The following is a 21,483-nucleotide window of genomic DNA, read 5'->3' as shown; positions in this document are numbered from 1 at the left end:
ATTCAGGATCTGGCCCATATTAGCCTCAGGACTGCTCCAATGAGCTAAGGCCAGAGGGAGCCTTCTCAGGAAGCAGCTCCCATGGATGCCCATGACTGTCTTGGGAACATCCTCCCCAGGCACCCAGTAATGAAGATGAACGGGCATGCCAGGAGCTCATCTTGCAGAAAAATATAAATAAAAACTGGGAATGAGAATTAAACCAACCCTACTTGCATAATAAAAAGAACCGCAGAGAATAAATCAAGGGTAAATACATTAAGGCATTCACACACCACCATCTGTTTCAAGTTAAACCAGTCACAGAGGAGGGGAAAAAACCAGGTTTGTTAGCGTGATTTTATATTGTGCTTCGCTTCAACATTTCCATAATTTACACACAAATCTGAGCACAGCACTGATTAAAGACACATGCGCGGTTTGATTATCTACCTGCCAGAAGTATTTCCACGTCCATTACAGAACCACTTCTTGCTGGTGTTACAGTAAACCACGCAAGCAGGATCGTGTATTCCACAGTAACTAAAAAAGTCAAAACATCAACAGTTAAAGTTGGAAGATTGCTCTCTGGTTTTAATTTGGCAGGATGTAAAATTCTTTCCTCTTACAACATTTTTAAGTTTTTCATTAAACACATACTCAAACCCAACGATCCCACTAACAAAACCCAATCAGTTAACTGCAGAGGCTTCCTGACCCTGTGAACACAGGGAAGCGGTTAGGGGTGCTGTGGAGACCCCTCAGATGGCAGCAAAGACCCTTGCAGGCAGCCTTGGGGGTGTGGGGCACGAGAGCAGTGCAAGGTGCCAGGTGAGCCCAGCAACGTAGACCTAACACCCCCAAGGTGACGGAGTCATTTCCCTCGGTCTCAAGTTTCAGGAACTGTGACTTGTGAGCAGGGAAGTCAACATCCCTGGCTCTGGGCACACAGAAGGTAAGCTGAGACCACGCTGCATTCAGAGCCTCACACGCTCCGGCAGAGGGCGCCATGCTCCTGGGAACACTCAGCTCAACCCAGCAGTGGAGGGTCCCGCAAGGAGCACCTCGGGAGAGCCCCCGGACTCCCTTTTCTGAAAATCAATACACCAAAAACAAAAGCACTGGCTCTGGCTCTGCACAGAGTAAAGTTCTGTATGTGCATAAAGCCAAGACTTTGTCTCAAACCAGAATGTGCTCTGGCCAACAACCTTCCCCGCGGCACCTCGTGCCAGGACAGCTCTCCCTCCTCCGCTCCAAGCAGGCGGCAGGAGTGCGAGGGGGTGTGCAGACTTTAACCACTGCAGCTTCACTAGGCCACTTCACAGGCCTGCTGAGAACAGGAACACTATTACAGATGTAAAAATGTACTGGGAATGAGAGGGAGCACAGAACCAACAGAGCAAGACAGTCTGCCGTCAAGCAGGGAAGCAGCAGCCCTCTGTGCCGTCACGGGTGCTGATCGCGGAGGGCCGCGCGCCCGAGGGTGGGCAGGGCCGAGAGGCCCAGTGCTCTGACTGGCAGAGTGCCCCGAGCAAGATCATTTCACCTCTTTTGGTCTCAAAAAGCAAGAGAAAGTCCAAACACAAGGGATGGGTCCTCCTCTAGATCAGAATTCCAAATTTGGTCAACACGCAGGTCTTTCTATTATTATTATTTTTCTTTGCTGCCCAACACAGCCTGCGGGATCTTAGTTCCCTGACCAGGGATGGAACCCATGCCCCCTGCTCTGGCAGCATGGACTGCCATGGAAGTCCCCAAGGCAGCTATTTTAAAGAAGCCTACAGGAACCTCGTTGTGAGCGAAGTCTCAGATGCTCTCTTCACCCTCTGGACTCAGATGCTCAGCCGATGTGCTGAGTTCTTTCGGATGAGTGAGGGGGCAGGCTCCGGGGAACAACCTTAAGGCCCGAGGAAGGCAGAGAAGGGGACTCTTTCTCCTCCAGCTGAGAGAATCAGGGATGACAGAGGGTGCTGACCCCACTCTCCTGCCCAGGATGAGGGATTTATGTGCGTACAAGGGCTTGAGCAACCTTATTTCCAAGGACAGTGTTTCCAAGTGTCACAGTCCATGGTCTTAGACGGGCCTCTGTAAAGTTGGAACTTCCATGTGGAAGGTGGATGCTCTGGGAGGCGAGTCCCCCCTCTGCTGAAGCGCTCACCTGCAGGCATGTACAGGCAGATCCTTTGTGTAATAGGTATCTTCTTCATCTTCTTCAAAGTTCAATTCGGCCAACAACTGGCTGGTCTTGGCCACGCTGTCGTCCACGGCCCCGTTCTGCAGGATGCCCTCAGGGCCACCAACCTACGGCAGAAGGGCAGCATCACCATGAAAGGCCGCAGCTTCTGGGTCTCAGCCCAGGCACCTGGCGTCTCCCCACATGAGCAGCCATGGCAACCTTCCCGTGAAGCACTGGCCTGCTCTCCACTGTGAGACAGTCCAGTTTCTTCTGATGTGACTTTTCATACTCTCCTATCAAACCTGCCTGGCCAGAAACAGGGCACGCGCAGCAGAGGTCACCCGCCTCGCCACGTGCATACCCCAGCAAACCCCATCTAGCCACAAAGCCACACCACCACCAGGGTGCGGAGGGCCACAAGGAGCAAAAGGACCGCTCACAAACCAGGCGTGGTCCCCCCGAGGACAGATGTGCAGCGCCAGACCAGAGGGCCTGGAACCCCACCACGGTGAAGGGGCCGCCCCCCCATTCCTCTGCCTAGGCACCAGAAGCAAAGGCTGAGACTCCTGCAGACGTAGCAACGTGGTTCTCTTGCTAGTCCACAAATGTTCTTCACTGTCAGTTCCCCTCTCCGGAAGGCAGCCCTTAAGCAGGAATTAGAAACTGAATGTTAAGACAATCTTCTAGTTTCAGGATACAATCGTACTAAATATACTACCTTTTACATGTTGTAACAGCAAAAACATACAAACAGGCAGCTTTAAGTAACTAAGCAGTGAACTTCAGGCACTTCTGCTGAGCTCACACATCCATTCATGGGTACACGGACAGCTCATCCGAGGGGAAGAGATGCTCCCCTCAGATGGCAGCCAACAGTCCCCATCACCCCCAGGGGCCACAGCCCACACGAAGCTGGGTCAAGCAGCAGGAGCAGCCCGTGACGAAGGACAGGGAGTGACAGGAGCCCTGGGTTTCTCTGAGCTGTGAGACGGGTCAGACACTGGCCTGGCTCCCTTGCAGAACCGCTGCCACGCACAGCTGGCAGACTGAAGCTGTAACCCACGCCCACGCTGTGCAGGGTCGGCCAGGCCAGCCCGTCCACTGCTCGTCACCCATCTGAGCCGGAGAGCAACACGTCTCCTGAGAAGGGCACCCCAGAATTTCAAAGATGCATTCGGGTTGTCAAGAAAGCCAAGAACCCAGCACAGGAATCCCTGTCTCTGTAATGGTCTCACCCAGATCAGAACCCCATTTCAGTTTCTGCCACCACTTTAATATACTTTCATTTTCAGAACGTCCAGGTTAAATGTAAGAAGACTGTATCCTTTGTTTGGGGGAATTTTTTTTTAAACGAAAAATCAATAACAACTTTTGGGTTTTAATGTCATGAAGATAATATTATTAACATCACCACAAGCACCTCTTTGTGAATCCCTGATCGCCTTTTTTTTTTAAGACAGCGATGGAGACGATTTATTGCACACGTTACACTCAGCCACAGCTGAGAAGAGAGCTAGTCCATAGTTGTCTCAGGTCCAGGGCAGTGGGCCAAGAGGGCCGGCTTTGATACGAGCAAGGTAGGTCTCGCAAAGGTGGTCAAGGCGATCAGAATGGCCATAGGTGTTCTGGATCCATTGATGAGTTCTAGCTAGGAGGCATGCAGTCCACACTTTGTACCAGTGTCCCTGGCCTCTGGCTTCCCTTGTTTCTGCTTCTGTGGCTTCCATGGGTGTACAAGTTTACCTGGACCTCTGCCTCATCTTTCTTCTTTTGCGCTTCAGCCTGCGCATTCGCTTCTTCCTCCACTTTGCTCTCATGGCGCAGAGGTTTCTCAAAAGATGGTGCTAAGGCCGAGAGCCCTGATCTCCTTTTTAAAAAAATTTAAATGGTTCTGTGGCATTAAGTACATCCACACAGTTGTTCAAACACTACCACCATCCACCTCCACACCTTCCTCATCTTCTCAAACTGGAGCTCTGTCTGTCTTCCCTCCCTCCGTCCCGGGCAACCTCCATTCTACGCTGTTTCTATGAATCTAACTACTACTACAGGGACTTCACACGGTGGAATCATACTGTATTTGTCCTTTTGTGACTGACATTTCACTCAGCGTAAGGGGTTAAAGGTTCATCTACGTCATACTGTGTCTGAATTTCCTTACTTTTAAAGGCTGAATGATATTCCATTGTACGGACACAACATTTTGCTTATCCATTCATCTGAAAATGGACAGTTGGGTTGCTTTCACCTTTTGGCTGTTGTGAATGATGTTACTATGAAGCCCAAGTCTTTCTTCAAGTCCCTGATTTCAATTCTTTGGGGTATATACCCAGAAATGGAGTTGCTGGATCATACAGCTATTCTATGCTTAACTTTGTGAGGAAGTTACTACTGTTTTCCACAGCAGCTACGCCATTTTACTTTCCCACCCACCAGAAGTGCACAAGGGTCCTGATTTTTCCACAGTGTTGACAACACTTGTGATTTCTGTTCGTTCTCGACAGTGGCCATCCTGCTGGGCGTGAGGCAGTAACTCACCGTGGCTTCGATTTGCCTTTCGTGGCTTCTAACGATGCTAAGGATCTTTTCCTATGCTTGTTAGCCGTTTGCATATCTTCTCTGAGGAAAAGTCTGTTGAAGTGCTTTGCCCGCTTTTCATCTGCTGAATTCCTTGTGGTGCTTTGTTCGTCCAAAGTCGCCTCTCCTGCCGGCAGCACTCCCCCCACCACGCACAGCGGCAGCACCAAGGTGAGGCTGCGAACAGAGACCAATGCGTCTCTCGGGCTGACCGCTCAGCACACACACGCTGGTTTTCTCAAAGTGTGTGGCCAGATTACGGTACCTGGATTTCACTTAATGGCAGTGGAACAGCCACATATATCATGCTACAGGAGATCGAAGGATGTGGGCCACAATCTCAAGCTCAGAACGGTATTTACATTTTTAAGTGGTTGAATTAAGTACCTAATAGTAGGTATTTGCTTCTTGTCCCACAAAGTCTAGAACATTTAGTACCTAGCACTTTAAGAAAATGTTTGCCAATATTTCACCAAAGACATACAGATGGCTAATAGGTTCATGACAAGATGCTCAATATCGCTAATTATTAGAGAAATGCAAACCAAATAAGGTATCACCTCACATCAGTCAGAATGACCATGACTAAAAAGTCTACAAATAATAAATGCTAGAGAAGGTGTGGAGAAAAAGGAACCTGCCTACACTTGGTACACTGGGTAGGAATGTAAACTGGTACAGCCACAATGGAGGGTCCTCAAAAAACTAAAAATAGAGTTATCATATGACCCAGCAATCCCACTGCTGGGCATGTATCCCGAGAAAACTCTAATGTGAAAAGACGCATGCCCCCCAGTGTTCACAGCAGCACCACTCACAGCAGCCAGGACACGGGAGCAGTGTCCACTGACAGATGAGTGGGTGAAGGTGTGGCACACACAGTGGAATACCACTCGGCCATTAGAAAGAACGAAACGACGCCTCTTGCAGCAACATGGATGGATGAGACAGTATCGTATTAAGTGGAGTCAGACAGACAAAAACAAATATCATATGATATCACTTATATGTTGGAATATTAAAAACAGACAAATAAATGATGAAACAAATGAACTTATTTACAGAACAGAAAGACTCACAGACACAGAAAACAAACTTATGGTTTCCAAAGGGGCTGAGCGGGAAGGTGTTAACTAGGATTCTGAGACTGACACGTACACACGGCTGTGAATAAAACAGATAAGCAATAGAGACCTATAAGGAACTGTAACAGAATAGAATCTGAAAAAGAATATACACATATGTGTGTATAACCGAATCATTTTGCTGTACACCTGAAACGAACACAGTACTTTAACTATACTTCAATTTTAAAAATGGTTAATTTAAAGAAAAGAAAAATGAAAGTCTCACCAACTCCTAGAGGAGGAGCCTCTAAAATGTGTCATCAGGGTGCATAAACTTTTTTGTTCAAGGAAACATTAGTGATGTGAATCTTTACTTTCCTGAAATGCCAAAATTAGTATGTAGAGTAATACAGAAACCTGCATGCCACCAGGGGCCCCCAAGCTACCCATCCTGCTTCATCCAGGCCTCAGACCCCACACTTCTCCCCTCACAGAGGGAGGAGAGAGCCAGCATCGGGAATGTGTGAGGCTCTTGAAAGCAGTGATCCTTTCCCTGCATCACTGTTATGAACCCTTCCGGCTTCATAAGGAGCAGGAAATCTAAGTCTGCTCTAGGAACTCTCTTGAGAGACAATGCAATACAGACGAGACAAAGTTAGATGGACTCTCCCTCAGCCTCTAAGGCAAGGAGACCAGAGAGAGCAGTCCAGATTCCCCGACAGGCTCTCAGCTTTGTGGCTGGGAGTGTGGGTGTGACACTTCTCACAAGTACTTTTGCACACGCACACGTGCATGTCCAGCCCCTGCCCAGCCCGACTCCTGCCCTGCTGTGACCTGACCACAGCACAGACTTCCATAGCTGGGTTGTTAGTTTCTCTCTCTCCTTTCTGGAAAGTTTTAAGATAAACATTAACTTCAAAAATACATTTGACCTTAGAAACTATAATTAACTGAATTAAAGCACTAAAGAGTGCCTGGCACAGAGAAGGCACACAACCCAAGCCAGGCAACATAACAGGAGGAGGGAGGGGAAGGTCCCTGTCTGGCACAGGACTGACTGAAGTTAACAACCCCTCAACTACAGCCAGGAGCCCTGGGTCCTGCTGGGCTCAAGAGGGGAAAGGCCTCCCCAAGCCTCCCCCTGCACTCTCTGAGCACACCCCCAGGCACCAGGTCACTGGGTCTAGAAAGCCAAAGAAACAGTTTCCTCTCCACCCCTGATTAAGGCCTTGCAGGGATTTTCTGCCAAGAGAGTTTCTTATGACCCACTGCAGAATTCTGTGCACATCAGAGCAGCAGGAAGAAAAGTCACTTCATTCTCACAGAGGAAACGCACGTTAATTAAAAATTACCACCAAATGTGTTGGTAAGAACTTTTAGACCACACATTACCCACACCTTGTAAGCGTCAACCACTCACCATAAAACGGACCTTCCTCGGTCCCTGAAAGGCTCCACTCCCCAGGCCTTTGCACTCACTACCCTCTTGGCTTCTGCACAGACAGCTCCTGGTCCTTCAGTCTCCATCCACCACTGACCCCATCCGAGGGGTGCCAGTGGGGCCAACTCTGCCTGTTCTGCTTCCCGCCATGACCCCAGCACCTAGAACTAAGCCCACACCCCAGTATGCTCTCACAGGACAGGCTCAATGAACACATCTTCTCGTCCAAAATATAAAGGTTGTGATGAAAAATGACTCATCATTTATTCTTTTCTTCCACCGTCTAAAAAAGAGTGAATGGGAAACTGCCTTTCCTGAGTTGGCCTGAGGCAGAGAGGAGCTGCTGGGTCTCTGAGCCCTGAGGAACAGCCTAACAGAAGATCCCTCTCCCTCAACTTTGAAAGAGTTTCAAAACTACAGAGAATGAATGACCACTCATCCCCCATTTGGATCTACCAGCCACTCACATTTTACCAGGCTTGCTCTCTCCCTCTCCTGCTCTGCACAAGCACGCACACACACAGATACTTTTACTTTCCTGATCCATTTCAGAGTCACAGGCCCCAGGACAAGGGCTTTCTCCACACAGCCACAATATAAGCATCACACTCAGGAATAATGCTAATATAACACTGCTATCTAACACACATACACACGTCCCCAGTGCCCTAAAACATCCTTTATAGTTTTTTAAATTCAAGATCCAGTTAATGATTACACACTGTGATACAATCTCTTAGCCCTCTTTAATCTGTTTTAATCAAAAGAAACTGTTACGATTTGACCATTCTGACCTGCAACAAAGGGGACTGCACACGGCCCCACCCAGCACAGCAGCCCCTACGCTTTGAGTTAAATGGGCGCCACCTGCCTCCCCTTTTCTTGTTCTCATCGAGAGCTGAGCCCACCCCAGCTCTGGGGTCAGCCACTTTTCAGAGGAGCTCACAGACTGAAACGGGATCCACCCACACCTGCAGGGAGAAGCCAGACTGTGACGAGAGGTTCAGTCCAGGAGGCAGGACCCCTCACAAGACAGTGACCTGGACAGGATCCTGGCTTGTGGCATGAAAAGGAGAGAGGAGCTGCCCGGGAGAGCAGGGCTGGAGACACGACAGGCAGTCACATTAACACTAGCCCTCGCAGGGGTCTGGGCCAGGTAAACAACATGACTGTGGAGAAAGGGAAGTCCAGTGTACTAGACGATCGCGGAAAGACTACCATTGGTGCTGTTCATTTGATAACAGCAGTGAGGCTACGAAGACGCCCTTTCTCTGTTTGTAGAAATGCATTCTAAATACCGTAGGTCTAAACGGCTAAGTATTACTAACTCATATGGCTCAACCTCAGAAGAGCGAAATAAGTTGGATTTGCTTTAAAACACATCAGAGAAGGAAAAGAGAAAGGAAAATCTTCACAATCATCAAATCAAGAAGAAAGAAGGGCAAGGTTCGCTTTATTTACTTATACACGAGAGAATTCGTAACGTCCCTTTTTATACAATACAGGTGGTAAAGCGCTGCCCGGACACTGTGTCAGCTCTGCAGAGCCATGCACTTGAGAAGAGTGAGGGCAGACAAGCACAGCCAAATGCCTTCCACCCGGGCACGAGCAGTGGCGCCGCCAGGCTCACGTCACCCCCGGCTGGTGAGCTACGGGAGGAGCTGGAGTAGACGGGAAGGGCTATCCTCAGTCGTGACAAAGGTCCCCAAAGCTCCACAGGCAGCCTGAGCCAACTGGAGGTCTAGAGGCCATCACAGCCCAGTCCACAGGGGTCCTGAGACGCCGGGTTTGGCTGTCCAGCTCGCAAGCTGCTACTGGACCAGCACACGTTTAAAAAGGCACAAGAGGATGTGATGCCAGCCGTGGGACCCCAGGAAGAGGAAGGGCCACCTGGTACCATGAGCGTTCTCTGTCACACACACAGAAGGCCACACACCTAACCCCAGCACTCTCTACCTGAATCCCCCTTCTAGCTTCAGCCACACTCTGCCGGACCTCCCGCCATCTGAGGGCCCCGCTCACCACACTCTGCCGGACCTCCCGTCATCGAAGGGCCCCGCTCTCAAGTGAGGTCACAGCACCCTTCAGCAGCAACACAAGGCTCCCAGATTGAGCTGGGCCCCTCGGTGTAGACACTGGCCCTTGCCTGCACTCGCTAGCCCTCCATGCCAAGCCCTGTGTTCCCTGCCAAGTGGACACACCTTCCTGAACGACTCAAGGAGCACCACTCGTAAAGGCTTTCACTTTGCCGGGCAGACCACCCCCTCCTCTGGACCCTCACTGTCCCCATGGCCAACTGCAGACTGGGCAGCACCTGCCATTTCTAACACAGCAGCTTGACAAGGACTCACTCTGCCCCCCAGCAGGAGCCACCGCCCACAGCGCTCCTGGAGCACAGCAGGACGCGGAAAGGGAAGTACCGAGGGGCAGCCATCGAGAATCAGGCCAAGGAGGGCAGCCTGGGAGCCTGTGTGGAGGGAACCGAAGAACCGGCGAACAGACACATGGGGCGCGCGGGCTCCTCACTAAGCGGGTGGCCAAGCCTCCGCACCCCGGTGCGGAACCCACACAGGCCGCACACATCCCCGACGGGCCAGCTGAAGTGGCCAAGTTTGGGCTCATCCAATTCCCTACCTCAGGGCTTTAACAAGAGACTACCAAGATCAGCAGGAGCAAAACAGAAAAGGAAAGAGCGATGGCATGAAACAGAAGATAGTGAGTGGCTGTCTGATGGCTGCACAGCTAAAAAAAAACAAAACCCACTGAATCAAACACTTAAAAACAAGAGGACTCCACGGTGTACGACCATACCTCAGTAAAGCTGTTTGCAAAGTGTCTCCTTTTTGGCTGTGGGACCTAGGCTGATAGAGAATTTTGCTATTGTGTTAGAGTTAACTTCCCCCTCAATCATGCTAAATCTGGGTAAAGAAATTAATTGGGTAAACAGAGTTAAAAGCTATTTCAGCTATTCAGCACTAAGCCACATAAGTCCTCCCTTTTGGTTTTCAAACCCCGGAAATCCAATGAAAGACAAGTGCTATAGAATACTTGCCAGAGCTGTGAAGTTCGCAGCATCTTATCTCCAATTTTCTCAAAGCGCACTATGTCACAGTTGTACTAACCGAGTGTTCACACAACCAAAAAAGGTCCACACAAATTTTCAACTCACCACTTTCAGGAACCCTGGGACTGTAAGGAATTCAGTCCTCATCATAAGCTAAGGGCCAGGAATCAGAAGACGATCTGTTTACCTAGATAGTCAAGGATGTGTCAGAACAACCTTCCTGGACTTCTGAAGGCAGCCAGCGTTTGAAGACAAGGTAGCAGCTCTTTGCAGCTTTTAAAATCGACACACACTGATGTATGTAAATACTCATGGATCCATCGATCAAGATAACAAGCACATCCATCACCCCCAGTCTCTTCCTGCCTTTGTCCTCCCCTCCCTGCTCTCCTCCCCTCCCCGTAGCCACTGTCCTACCTTCTGTCACCACAGGCTACCTAGTCCCTTCTAGAGTTTCATATGAGAAGAATCACAGAGTATATACTTTTTTTTCAGTGCATCTTCCACCCAATGTGCTTGTTTTGAGACGCATCCACGCTGCCGTGTGCATCAGTGGTTCACTCCTTCTTTTGTTTGGTAGTGTTCCCAACTCAACATTTTCATCATCCTAAGTCCGATGTTTGGAGGAAACACGACAGCAGCACCAAAGGGAAATGTAACAACTAAGCAGACCAGAAGGCGTGTAACGCCAGCTGTCACACAAAGGACTTCTGAACTCACCTTTCCCTGCCCTTGGAGATGTTAGCAGACAAGCCCAAAAAGGGTCAAATACTTAAAAGAAAACTGTTGCCTTATCTTAGGGACATCTGACAGGGCTGTGACAAATATCAATTCATTTCATAAATAAGAAAACAAGTTGTTACCTGAACCAACTCAGTTCAACTCAGCGTGCCATTCTCCCCGCTGCCCCAAGACACACATGTGTTACCTAAACCTTCAGGCAAAACCAAAGTTGGCAGTCAAGACTGATATTAAAGGTGGTATCAGTGATATAGCTACACATTAGAAAACAGTCTGGTAGCCCCTGAAAAGGTAACAGGCAGCTGTTACCAGACCACCCAGAATTTCACTGAAGGCTTACACCCACACAGAAATCTGTACACAGATGTTCCCAGCAGCGTTTCCACAGTAGCTAAGCCAAAGGCCCAGCAGCAGACAAGCAGATAAACAGAACGCGGTCTGTCCGTGCTGTGGAGCGTCATTCAGTCATAAAAAGGAACGCAGCGACACACGCTACAACGCGGACGAACCCTGAACACACACTCAGTGAAAGAGCAGATGACACAGGCACGGTATGGCCACATGCAGTCTGTTTACATCAAAGGTCCAAAGCAGGTAGAGAGATCAGTGGTTGCCTGGGGTTAGAGAAGGGAGGACTGGCAGACTGAGGGGCACCGGGCTTCTTTTCACGGTGACAAAAATGTCCTAAAACCGACTGTGGGCGAGGCTGCACACTCTGCACTAAAGCCACTGAGGAGCACACTCCGATTGGCTGAAGTGTACGGGATGTGAGTTCTATCTCAATAAAGCTGTGAAACAAAAGGAGCTGCACGGCACTTGACAATTCACAGCCACTCATCCAAAAAGATAAAATCAAAAGGCACTCGGAACAGAAGCCCCACCATACATTTGGTTATACAGCAAGTCTTGAGGACAAATAAGGGAAAACCTCCCAAATGTCATAGGCAGCCAATGCCACCAACACAGGAGATAATCAACTTTTCACTCCCCTTCCCCAAACACAAGTCCAAAGTTAGGCTACAGGTGGGTGGGTCATCAGAGTTACCTAAAAGTGAAAAAGGACAAACCCTTTTGATGTCATAACAAGTGAGCGCAACTGTAATGTTTCCCTCTGCTGGAGTGTTCTAATGCTCTTATTCAGTACAGTTCAGTGTTCAGGTGCAGTAAAAGAAATCAATTACTGTAAAGCAATTATCCTTCAATTAAAAATAAGTAAATTTATTTTTAAAAAAAAGGAAATTAGTTACTTCAACAGAAAGAGAAAGACACGCCCCCACAATTAATCAAAAACAGAACCCAAGGGACAAAACTAGAACTCAGAGCTGACCCAAGTTTGCTGTTTTACAGTCTACAGTTTAAAAAGGATTTGCAATAAAACGATAAGGTTCCACAAAGCCTCCCTGAACTGCCACGGATCATGGCACACTGCTCAGCCAAGAGATCTTCAGCCTCCGTCTTCTGGACACACCGGACACAAATCACAGACAGCACTGTGTGCTCTATTCATTCAAACGTGAGTCCAGATTTCAGGTATGTTTAAAAGTAACAAAAATACAGCTGTTACTCCCATGTTATAGCTGTGGAAACAGCATCCACAGAGCATGAAACCACTCTGATAACAGGTGTTATCATGAGCTTACAGCAGCTCACTTATTTCCCAAGCACACTCTCCCTTCCCCCATGATATGTCAACAAAACGGAAAAAACAGATATGTGCACACCTGTTCTCCCTGATGCCCCACCCATTAAGCTTCTATTTTTAAGGAATCTGGGGTTAGAATGAGTCAAATGCTTTCTGCTTCTATTAGGGGCTAAAAGAAAGTCCAAGTGGGTGGTCTACCCACGGGAGTGACTCAATCAACTAGAATGCAAGCCCCCAGGAGACAGTTTCAGTTCACGCTGGCTGAGGCTGGGTTGGCTCCCCCGACTCTGGCAGTGGGTCCTCACGCCAAGGGACACCTGCGACAAAGTGAAGCCTATAGCTCTTCTGTGGCTGAGAATTCAGGAAAATAAATGAGGGAGGTGCCAGGCACAGGAATGGAATTTGAGACCCACAGGATGATGGCTACATTCCTGGGGAGCCTAGCCCAAGACCATAGGCAGCGCCCTCTCCCATCCCGGGTCAGGGACTCAGATCCAGGAAGTGTATGCCGGATACACTCTCATAACACAAACCCAAATTTAAAATAACCAAGCAGCCTTTGCTAAATGTTCACATCATTAAGAACAAAAGTTCCTGACGTGGCAAAGCCACATATTTAAAACCCACTACCACTCACCCACTGGAGGAACAAACTCAAAACCAACTTTTCCAAGGCAGGGCTGCGGAGTTACGTAACAGGTCGGTTTCAGCAACAGGCAATGCAAGAAGAAAAAACAAAACGCAAACTGCCTCCTCAATAATCTTAAAAGTCTGCGAGCTTGGGGTTCTCTACTGAATGCAAAAATTCCGTTTCTGCTGGAGGAGCCTCAGCCCTCCTCTCGCCAGCGTCCGTGGGCCCAATGAAATATAAACCTACCGCACAGTGGGCATGAACGAGGGCAGGGGTGCCCAGAGACTACAGGTAAGGGGGTGGGGCAGCGGTCAGATGAGACTGAGGGGGGAATCGGCGCAGATCAGGAGTTGGCTTGAGTGGGGCACTGACCCAGCTGAAGGAGAACTCGGGGACAAGTCACTCCTGCCCAGGCCAGAGACGGACACTTCGGACAGGCCCGGAAGGGGACTTGGGACCGATCAGCTAAGACTCAGTCTGGAACTAAATCCTGAGATCACTCGGGAGAGACCAGAGAAGGACTTGAAGTAGGTTTACCCGGGTCGGGCTGGAGAGCAGAAACTGGAGGCAGGTTACTCCGGACCTGTACTGAGCGGGAGATACCCGGCCGGGTCACTCTGGACCAGGCGGGATTGCAGGAGTCGAGCAGATCAGCCCCGGCACGGCCGGAGGGGAAACCCGAGCAGGTCCCCCGCCGCCGAGGCCCGGCCCCGGCTTCCGGCGCCGCCATGTGCCGCTCACCTGCGCGTCGAGCTGTCCGGCCGCCGCGCCCGGGCCGGCTCCGACCGGGGCCCCCGCGCCGCCACCTCCGGGGCCGCCGGGGGGCGTCTGCGTCTGGCTGGGGAGGGTGAAGTCGGTAAACTCGAACTCGGAGCCCTGGGTGTCGGCGCCGAGCAGCTCGGCCTCCTCAGTGTCCAAGAAGGTGAGCGTCTGCGAGCTGGGCCCGTACGCCTCCACGCTCATTGTGCCGCCGCGTAGGGCCCTACGGCCGGCTCCGCGCCGCACTCGAGCCCGCCGCCGCGCTGAGGCCTAGGCCGCAGGCCTCGGGTCGCCGCCGCCGCCGCCGCGTCCGCGCCCCTGGACCGGCTCAAAACGCCCGCCGCGGAGCGAGCCGGGTTGAGAGTCACGCGCGCCTAGCCGCTGAGCCCCTCAGCTCCGTCGCTTCCTTCGGGGCCGCCCGCCCTCGCAGCCCCCGGCAGGAACCGCCACCACCGCCGTCGTCGCCGCCGTGCGCGTGCGTGAGGCCGGCGCAGGTGCGCGTGCGCGAGCCCGACGACGGCGCAGGCGCGCGCGCTCCTCGAGGACGCCTTCAACCGCGCCCGTACCGCCGGAGCCGAGCGGACAGACGGGACGCGCAGCGCGCACGCGCGGGGGCGGGGCTTCCAACAGCCGTCCCGGCGACCACGCGAGTTCATGGGTCCGCCTCAACCGCTGTCTGTGGCACTCGGGCAGCGGGTGGTGCGGCTGTGGTCGTCTGTGCCCCTAGAAGCGGCGATAGTGCCATGGGGTAATTGAGCGCCAGCTGGATGCGTTACCGAGGTGGAACACCCAGCTGGGGAGGCTTGGCGAGGAAAGTGTGGTGCGTCCCCTTCACTCGGAGAAACTCCCTGGGCTAATTTCTCCAAATCTTTAAGATGAGGGCGCAGGGCACATAGTAGCTGCTCAGTGTGCAGTGGTTGAATAAGTGAATGGGGAGAGTCCTTTCCACAGAGCCTAGCACACAGAAAAGGTGGTTGCTGCTGCTCTGGACAATGGTGTTATTCAGAGGCATGAAATAACAGCGATTGGGAGCACTGCTCTGGGTTGAAACCCAAACCTGGCCACCTACTGGCTGTGTGACTTTAATTATACAAGCGATTTTACCTCTCTGAGCCTAGCGTTTCCTCAGCTGGGAAAGGGAAATAATAGCCATTAAGATGGGATGAGGGGAACTTTCCTGATGGTCCAGTGGTTAAGAATCTGCCTGCCAATGCAGCAGACACTGTTTGATCCCTGATCTGGGGTGAGCCCACATGCTGTGGGGCAACTAAGCCCCTTGGACCACAACTACAGAAGCCCAAACCCCCTACAGCCAGTGCTCTGGAACAAGAGAACCCACTGGACTGAGAAGCACGTGTGCCACAGCTAGAGAGTAGCCCTGCTAAATCGTGTGAGGAGCATCCAAGACCCAACACAGCCAAAAATAAATAAAAAGGTGGGATGAGGAATAAATGAGCTACTCTTTACTCCCAGGTATTTACAAAGAAAAGTTCCATGTGGACAGGGGCTGACTTACGGGAAAGGTGCACAATAAAAGTTTAATTACTAGTTTATGAGCCTTAATCTCCTAACTCCTAGCCCAGAGAACCACCCCTCCCCCCCACTTCCCAAGATTCTGGGACTAGATACTTGAAGTCAGTTCACAGGGCTCCTGGTTTGCATGGCTGTTTCTAAAGTTCCAGCTGCTGCATGGTTCCTCATTTTCCAGTATTCCTGTCATGACATGATAAAAGATTCCTTTTTTCCTTCTTCACATCTTTTTTGGCTTCCTGTGCACAAAAACGTGGGAATATAAAAAATGAATAATTGGGTCCCCCCCACCCCTACAGGAAGACACAGTTTAAGGGAGAATCCTAGCAAGCTAACAGATGCTTTCAATAAAATGCAAAGCCCTCTATGGAAAGTATCCAATCGAATTGGTAGCATCATTTAAGACCAATCTGGTAAAACTTAGCAGTTTCAGTGCATGCCCTGCCCTGCCCTTGACCTAGTAATTCCACTTCTAAGGATCTCCTCTTTTTTCCTACATAGCCTCACATTTGCAGAATGACATTGTGGATGGTACACTGCTGCTGCTAAATCACTTCAGTCGTGTCCGACTCCGTGCAACCCCATAGACAGCAGCCCACCAGGCTCCCCCATCTCTGGGATTCTCCAGGCAAGAACACTGGAGTGGGTTGCTATTTCCTTCTTCAATGCATGAAAGTGAAAAGTGAAAGTGAAGTCGCTTAGTCGTGTCTGACTCTTAGCGACCCCATGGACTTCAGCCCACCAGGCTCCTCTGTCCATGGGATTTTCCAGGCAAGAGCGATGGAGTGGGGTGCCATTGCCTTCTCTGGGATGATACACTAAAACATATCAATTTAACACAGAAGAAGTTAGTAATGGAAGAATTGAAAAAAGACATGACATACAGAAAGCAAATAGCAAAATGGCAGAAATAAGTCCTTATCAGTAATTACACTAAATGTAAATGAATTAAACGCTCCAGTTAAAAGGCAGAGGTTTTCAGAGGTGTTTTTCTTTTTTTTTTAATCATGGTTCAGCTATGCTGTCTGCAAAATAATCACTTTTTTTTTTCTCTTTGCCACTTGGCATGTGGGATCTTAGTTCCCTGACCAGGGATCAAACCCATGCTCCCTGCATTGGTAGTGCAGACTCTGAACCACCGGACTGCCAGGGAAGTCCCCAAAGACTCACTTTAGATTCAGAAACAAAAAGGCCAAAAGTAACTGCATGGAAAAGGATACTCCAGGTAAATAGTAACCGAAAGAGAGCTATATTGGCTATACTAGTATCAGATTGGAGAAGGCAATGGCACCCCACTCCAGTACTCTTGCCTGGAAAATCCCATGGATGGAGGAGTCTGGAAGGCTGCAGTCCATGGGATCACTAAGAGTCGGACACGACTGAGTGACTTCACTTTCACTTTTCACTTTCACGCATTGGAGAAGGAAATGGCAACCCACTCCAGTGTTCTTGCCTGGAGAATCCCAGGGATGGGGGAGCCTGGTGGGCTGCCGTCTATGGGGTCGCACAGAGTCAGACACGACTGAATCGATTTAGCAGCAGCAGCAGGAGCAGTATCAAATAAAACAGATGTTAAGACAAAAATTGTTACTTGAGACAAAAAAACATTAAATAATGATAATGATAAAATTTCAATCTATCAGGAAGAAATAATAATTATAAACATGAAAGCACCTAACAACAAAACCCAAAAATACTTTAAGAAAAAATGTGATAAATTGAAAGAAATAATTCAACAGTAACTATAGTTTACTATCAAGGAAATGAGTCAAAAGCTTAGGGAGATGAAAATGTCAGAGTAGATTTATCATTTAAGACCTACTCACCCGCCTAAGCTTTTGAAGACGGATGTGGTTACCATAATGGACAGCAGAGTCAAAGTAGCAATCCGGAGAGAAAAAAAGCAGCAATCAGAAGAGTCTGACTTACAGAGCCCTATGGCATTGACTAGCTGATCATGGCGTTCTTAGAAGTAAAATAGTTGGGAAGCCTACTAAATTCTTACTTGATCTGTTTAAGCAGAAAAGTTTTAGGTCATGTGAATAAAAGTCTAATTTGAATCTTAAAAATGGAGTATCATGGCCCCTCAGCCTGTCACTTTCACTTTTCACTTTCATGCATTGGAGAAGGAAATGGCAACCCACTCCAGTGTTCTTGCCTGGAGAATCCCAGGGACAGGGGAGCCTGGTGGGCTGCCGTCTGTGGGGTTGCACAGAGTTGGACACGACTGAAGCGACTTAGCAGCAGCAGCAGCAGCAGTCAATTCTGACTTGATCCAATTCACAAACCCAGAACATCTTTAATGAAGAGGCTGAGTCCCCTTGAGGAAGGAGCCAGTACACTACCAAAAATTCTTATGTTAAGCTTTCTCCCAGTCTTCTCCAATGCCAAGGTGAACGTGCACTAGGCTAAAGGAAATACTTGGGTCTTTCACAGATTACTAGACAGTGGCTCTGAACCAACACAAATTTCAGGACACCCAAAACATCACTGTGGTCCATCAGTCAGAGTAGGGAGTTATGGAAGTCAAGTTATTATTGGAAGTTTATCTGGTTCATTTTTCAGTGGATCCCTGAACTCATCTTGTGTTATATCTCCAGTTCTGGAATGTGTAATTGGAATAGATACACTTGGCAGCTGGAAGAATCCTCACATTTGTTTCCTGACCTATGGAGTGAGAGCTCTTATGGTGGGAAAGGTCAAATGAAAGCCACTAGTACTGTCTCTTCCTAATAAAATGGTAAACCAAAAATAATACTGCATTCCTGGAGGGGTGGAAAAGTGTCAATTAGGGGTGGAATTAGTGTCACCATTAAGGACTTGAAAGATGCAATTGATTGCACATCCCCATTCAGTTCTGCTCCTGGGCCTGCGCTGAGGACAGATGGAGCTTGGAGAATGCCAGTGGGTTATCACAAGTAACTGGGTAGTGGACTCCGGCTGCAGCTGCCCTACCAGATGTGGTTTCATTCCTTGAGCAAATAAACACATCCTCAGTGTCTGCTATGCAAGCTATAGAGGTGGCAAATGCCTTTTCTCCATCCTTGTCCAAGACCAGAAGTAGTTTGCTTTCAGCTGGCAAGGCCAGCAATGTTCCTTCACTGTCCTACCTCCAGGGGTACATCAGCTCTCCAGCCATAAGTCATACGTTAGTTTGCAATATCTTGATCAAATTACCCTTTCACATGATGTCGCATTGGTCCATTATATTGACGACATTATGCTGATCAGAGAAGTAGCAATGATTCCAAACTTACTGGTAAGACATTTGTATGTCAGAGGGTAGGAAATACATTCAGCAAAAATTCAAGGCTCTTCTAGCTCAGTGATATTTTTAGAAGTCTTTCTTATATTCAGTTGACCCAAGATTTCTCTTTGGGCCTAGATTCCAGAAGATTCTGCAAAACATGCAGATCCACCAGAAGTGGACAGCTGGAAAGCTACAGCCTCTCTGTGACAGCCCTGAAGGGCAGCCATGAAGGGGAGTGCTCCCAGTGGGCAGAAGTTCAACCAGTACACTTAGCTGTTTATTTTGCTTAGAGGGAGAAATGGCCAAATGTATGACTGCACACTGATTCATAGGCTGGATGGTCAGGTATTTGGAAGGAACATGACTGGAATTTGGGGGACTAGAAAGTCTGGGGAAGACGGTGTGGATAGACCTCCCTGAATGAGAGGGTGGGGAATGTGAAGAGATTTGTATCCCGTGTGAATGTTCTCAAAGGCTGAACTCAGCAGAGGAGGAGTTTAATAATCAGATGGACAAAGTGACCTATTCCGTGAATACAAGTGTGTTTCTCTCCCCAGCCACTCCTGCCACGATGCCATGGACCACATCAACAAGTGACCGTGGTGGCAGGGACAGAGGTTATGCACGAGCTCAGCCATGTGGACTTCCGTTCACTAAGGCCAGTACAACTATCAGTTCATTTCGGTTGCTCAGTTGTGTCAGACTCTGCAACCCCTGGACTGCAGCACACCAGGCTTCCCTGTCAGTCACCAACTCCCAGAGCCTGCTCAAATTCATGCTCATTGAGTCGGTAATGCCATCCAACCATCTCATCCTCTGCCGTCCCCTTCTCCTCCTGCCTTCAATCTTTCCCAGCATCAGGGTCTTTTCCAATGAGTCAACTCTTCACATGAGGTGGCCAAAGTACTGGAGTTTCAGCTTTAGCGTCATTCCCTCCAAAGAAATCCCAGGGCTGATCTCCTTTATAATGGACTGGTTGGATCTCCTTGCAGTCCAAGGAACTCTCAGGAGTCTTCTCCAACACCACAGTTCAAAAGCATCAATTCTTCGACGCTCAGCTTTCTTCACAGTCCAACTCTCACATCCATACATGACCACAGGAAAAACCATAGCCTTGATTAGACGGACCTTTGTTGGCAAAGTAATGTCTCTGCTTTTGAATATGCTATCTAGATTGGTCATAACTTTCCTTCCAAGGAGTAAGCGTCTTTTAATTTCATGGCTGCAGTCACCATCTGCAGTGATTTTGGAGCCCAGAAAAATAAAGTCTGACACTGTTTCCACTGTTTCCCCATCTATTTCCCATGAAGTGATGGGACCGGATGCCATGATCTTTGTTTTCTGAATGTTGAGCTTTAAGCCAACTTTTTCACTCTCCACTTTCACTTTCATCAAGAGGCTTTTTAGTTCCTCTTCATGTTCTGCCATAAGGATGGTGTCATCTGCGTATCTGAGGTTATTGATATTTCTCCCGGCAATCTTGATTCCAGCTTGTGTTTCTTCCAGCCCATCGTTTCTCATGATGTACTCTGCATATAAGTTAAATAAGCAGGGTGACAATATACAGCCTTGACGTACTCCTTTTCCTATTTGGAACCAGTCTGTTGATTGAGAAGCTCACTGCACAGCAAATGAAAATGAAGTGTGGCAAGGAATTCACTGGTCTTACCATATTCCCCATCATCCTGGAGCAGCAGGTTTGATAGAGTTATGAATGGCCATTTGAAGACTCAGTTACAGTACCAGCAAGGTGCAGGGCTGAGGCACGGTTGTCCAGGAGGCTGCATGTGGTCTGAATCTGATAGCCAAGATTCACGGACCCAGGAACCGAGGTATGGATATAGAAGTGGCATCATCCACTATTACCACTAGGGAAGCCTAGCAAAATTTTTGCTTCCTGTCATTGTGACCTATGCTCTGCTGGCCTAGAGGTCTTTATTTCATTTTTGTATTTATTTTTTGGTTGCACTCGTGCGGCATGTGAGCTCTTAGTTCCCCAACAAGGTATCGAAGCCTCAACCCTGCACTAGGAGCACAGTGTCTTAACCACTAGACCACCAGGGAAGTCCCAAGGTCTTTATTTCAAAGAGAGGAGTGATTAGACTGGGAGAAAAACAATGATTCTATTGAACTGGAAGTTACAGCTACCTAGCCACCTGGCCATTTTGGGTTCCTCAGGCCCCTGAATCAACAGGCAAGGAAGGGGGTTACGTGCTGGCTGAGATGATGGATCATGATGTCCAAGAGGGAAAGTAGCCTGCTACTCCACAATGGAGGTTCGGAAGAATATGTCTGGACTGCAGGAGAGCCATGCAGGCATCTATCTGTTACTATTGTCGTTTGTCATTGTTCAGTCACTAAACTGTGTTCAACTCTTTGAGACCCCATGGACTGCAGCACACCAGGCTTCCCCACCCTTCACTATCTCCCAGAATTTGCTCAAATTCATGTCCGTTGAGTCAGTGGTGCCATCCAACCATCTCATCCCCTGTTGTCCCCTTTTTCTCCTGCCCTCAATCTTTCCCAGCATCAGGGTCTTTTCCAGTGAGTTAGCTCCTTGCATCAGGTGGCCAAAGTATTAGAGCTTCAGCTTCAGCACCAGTCCTTCTAGCAAATATTCAGGGTT

At 49.1% G+C, this 21,483-nt stretch overlaps 1 protein-coding gene across 3 annotated transcripts in view; it reads right to left on the bottom strand.

The window, feature by feature from the left end:
• Positions 1-14,549, bottom strand: part of UPF1 (UPF1, RNA helicase and ATPase) — a 33,579-nt gene extending 19,030 nt beyond the window's left edge. For 2 of the 3 annotated variants that reach the window (XM_027548343.1, XM_027548342.1), the window contains exons 1-3: positions 14,060-14,281; positions 2,138-2,280; positions 433-522 (exon numbers count right to left, since the gene is read on the bottom strand). In XM_027548343.1, the coding sequence (XP_027404144.1) occupies positions 433-522; positions 2,138-2,280; positions 14,060-14,281 (455 nt within the window). Of the gene's footprint in view, positions 1-432; positions 523-2,137; positions 2,281-14,059 lie in introns of all 3 variants that reach the window. The other variant, XM_027548344.1, reaches the window with a different exon arrangement.
• Between the last annotated feature and the right edge of the window lie 6,934 nt (positions 14,550-21,483).

This window comes from Bos indicus x Bos taurus, chromosome 7, assembly GCF_003369695.1.
Source record: "Bos indicus x Bos taurus breed Angus x Brahman F1 hybrid chromosome 7, Bos_hybrid_MaternalHap_v2.0, whole genome shotgun sequence".
In the NCBI taxonomy this organism is placed as follows: Eukaryota; Metazoa; Chordata; class Mammalia; order Artiodactyla; family Bovidae; genus Bos; species Bos indicus x Bos taurus.
This window is presented reverse-complemented; position numbering and strand designations above follow the sequence as displayed.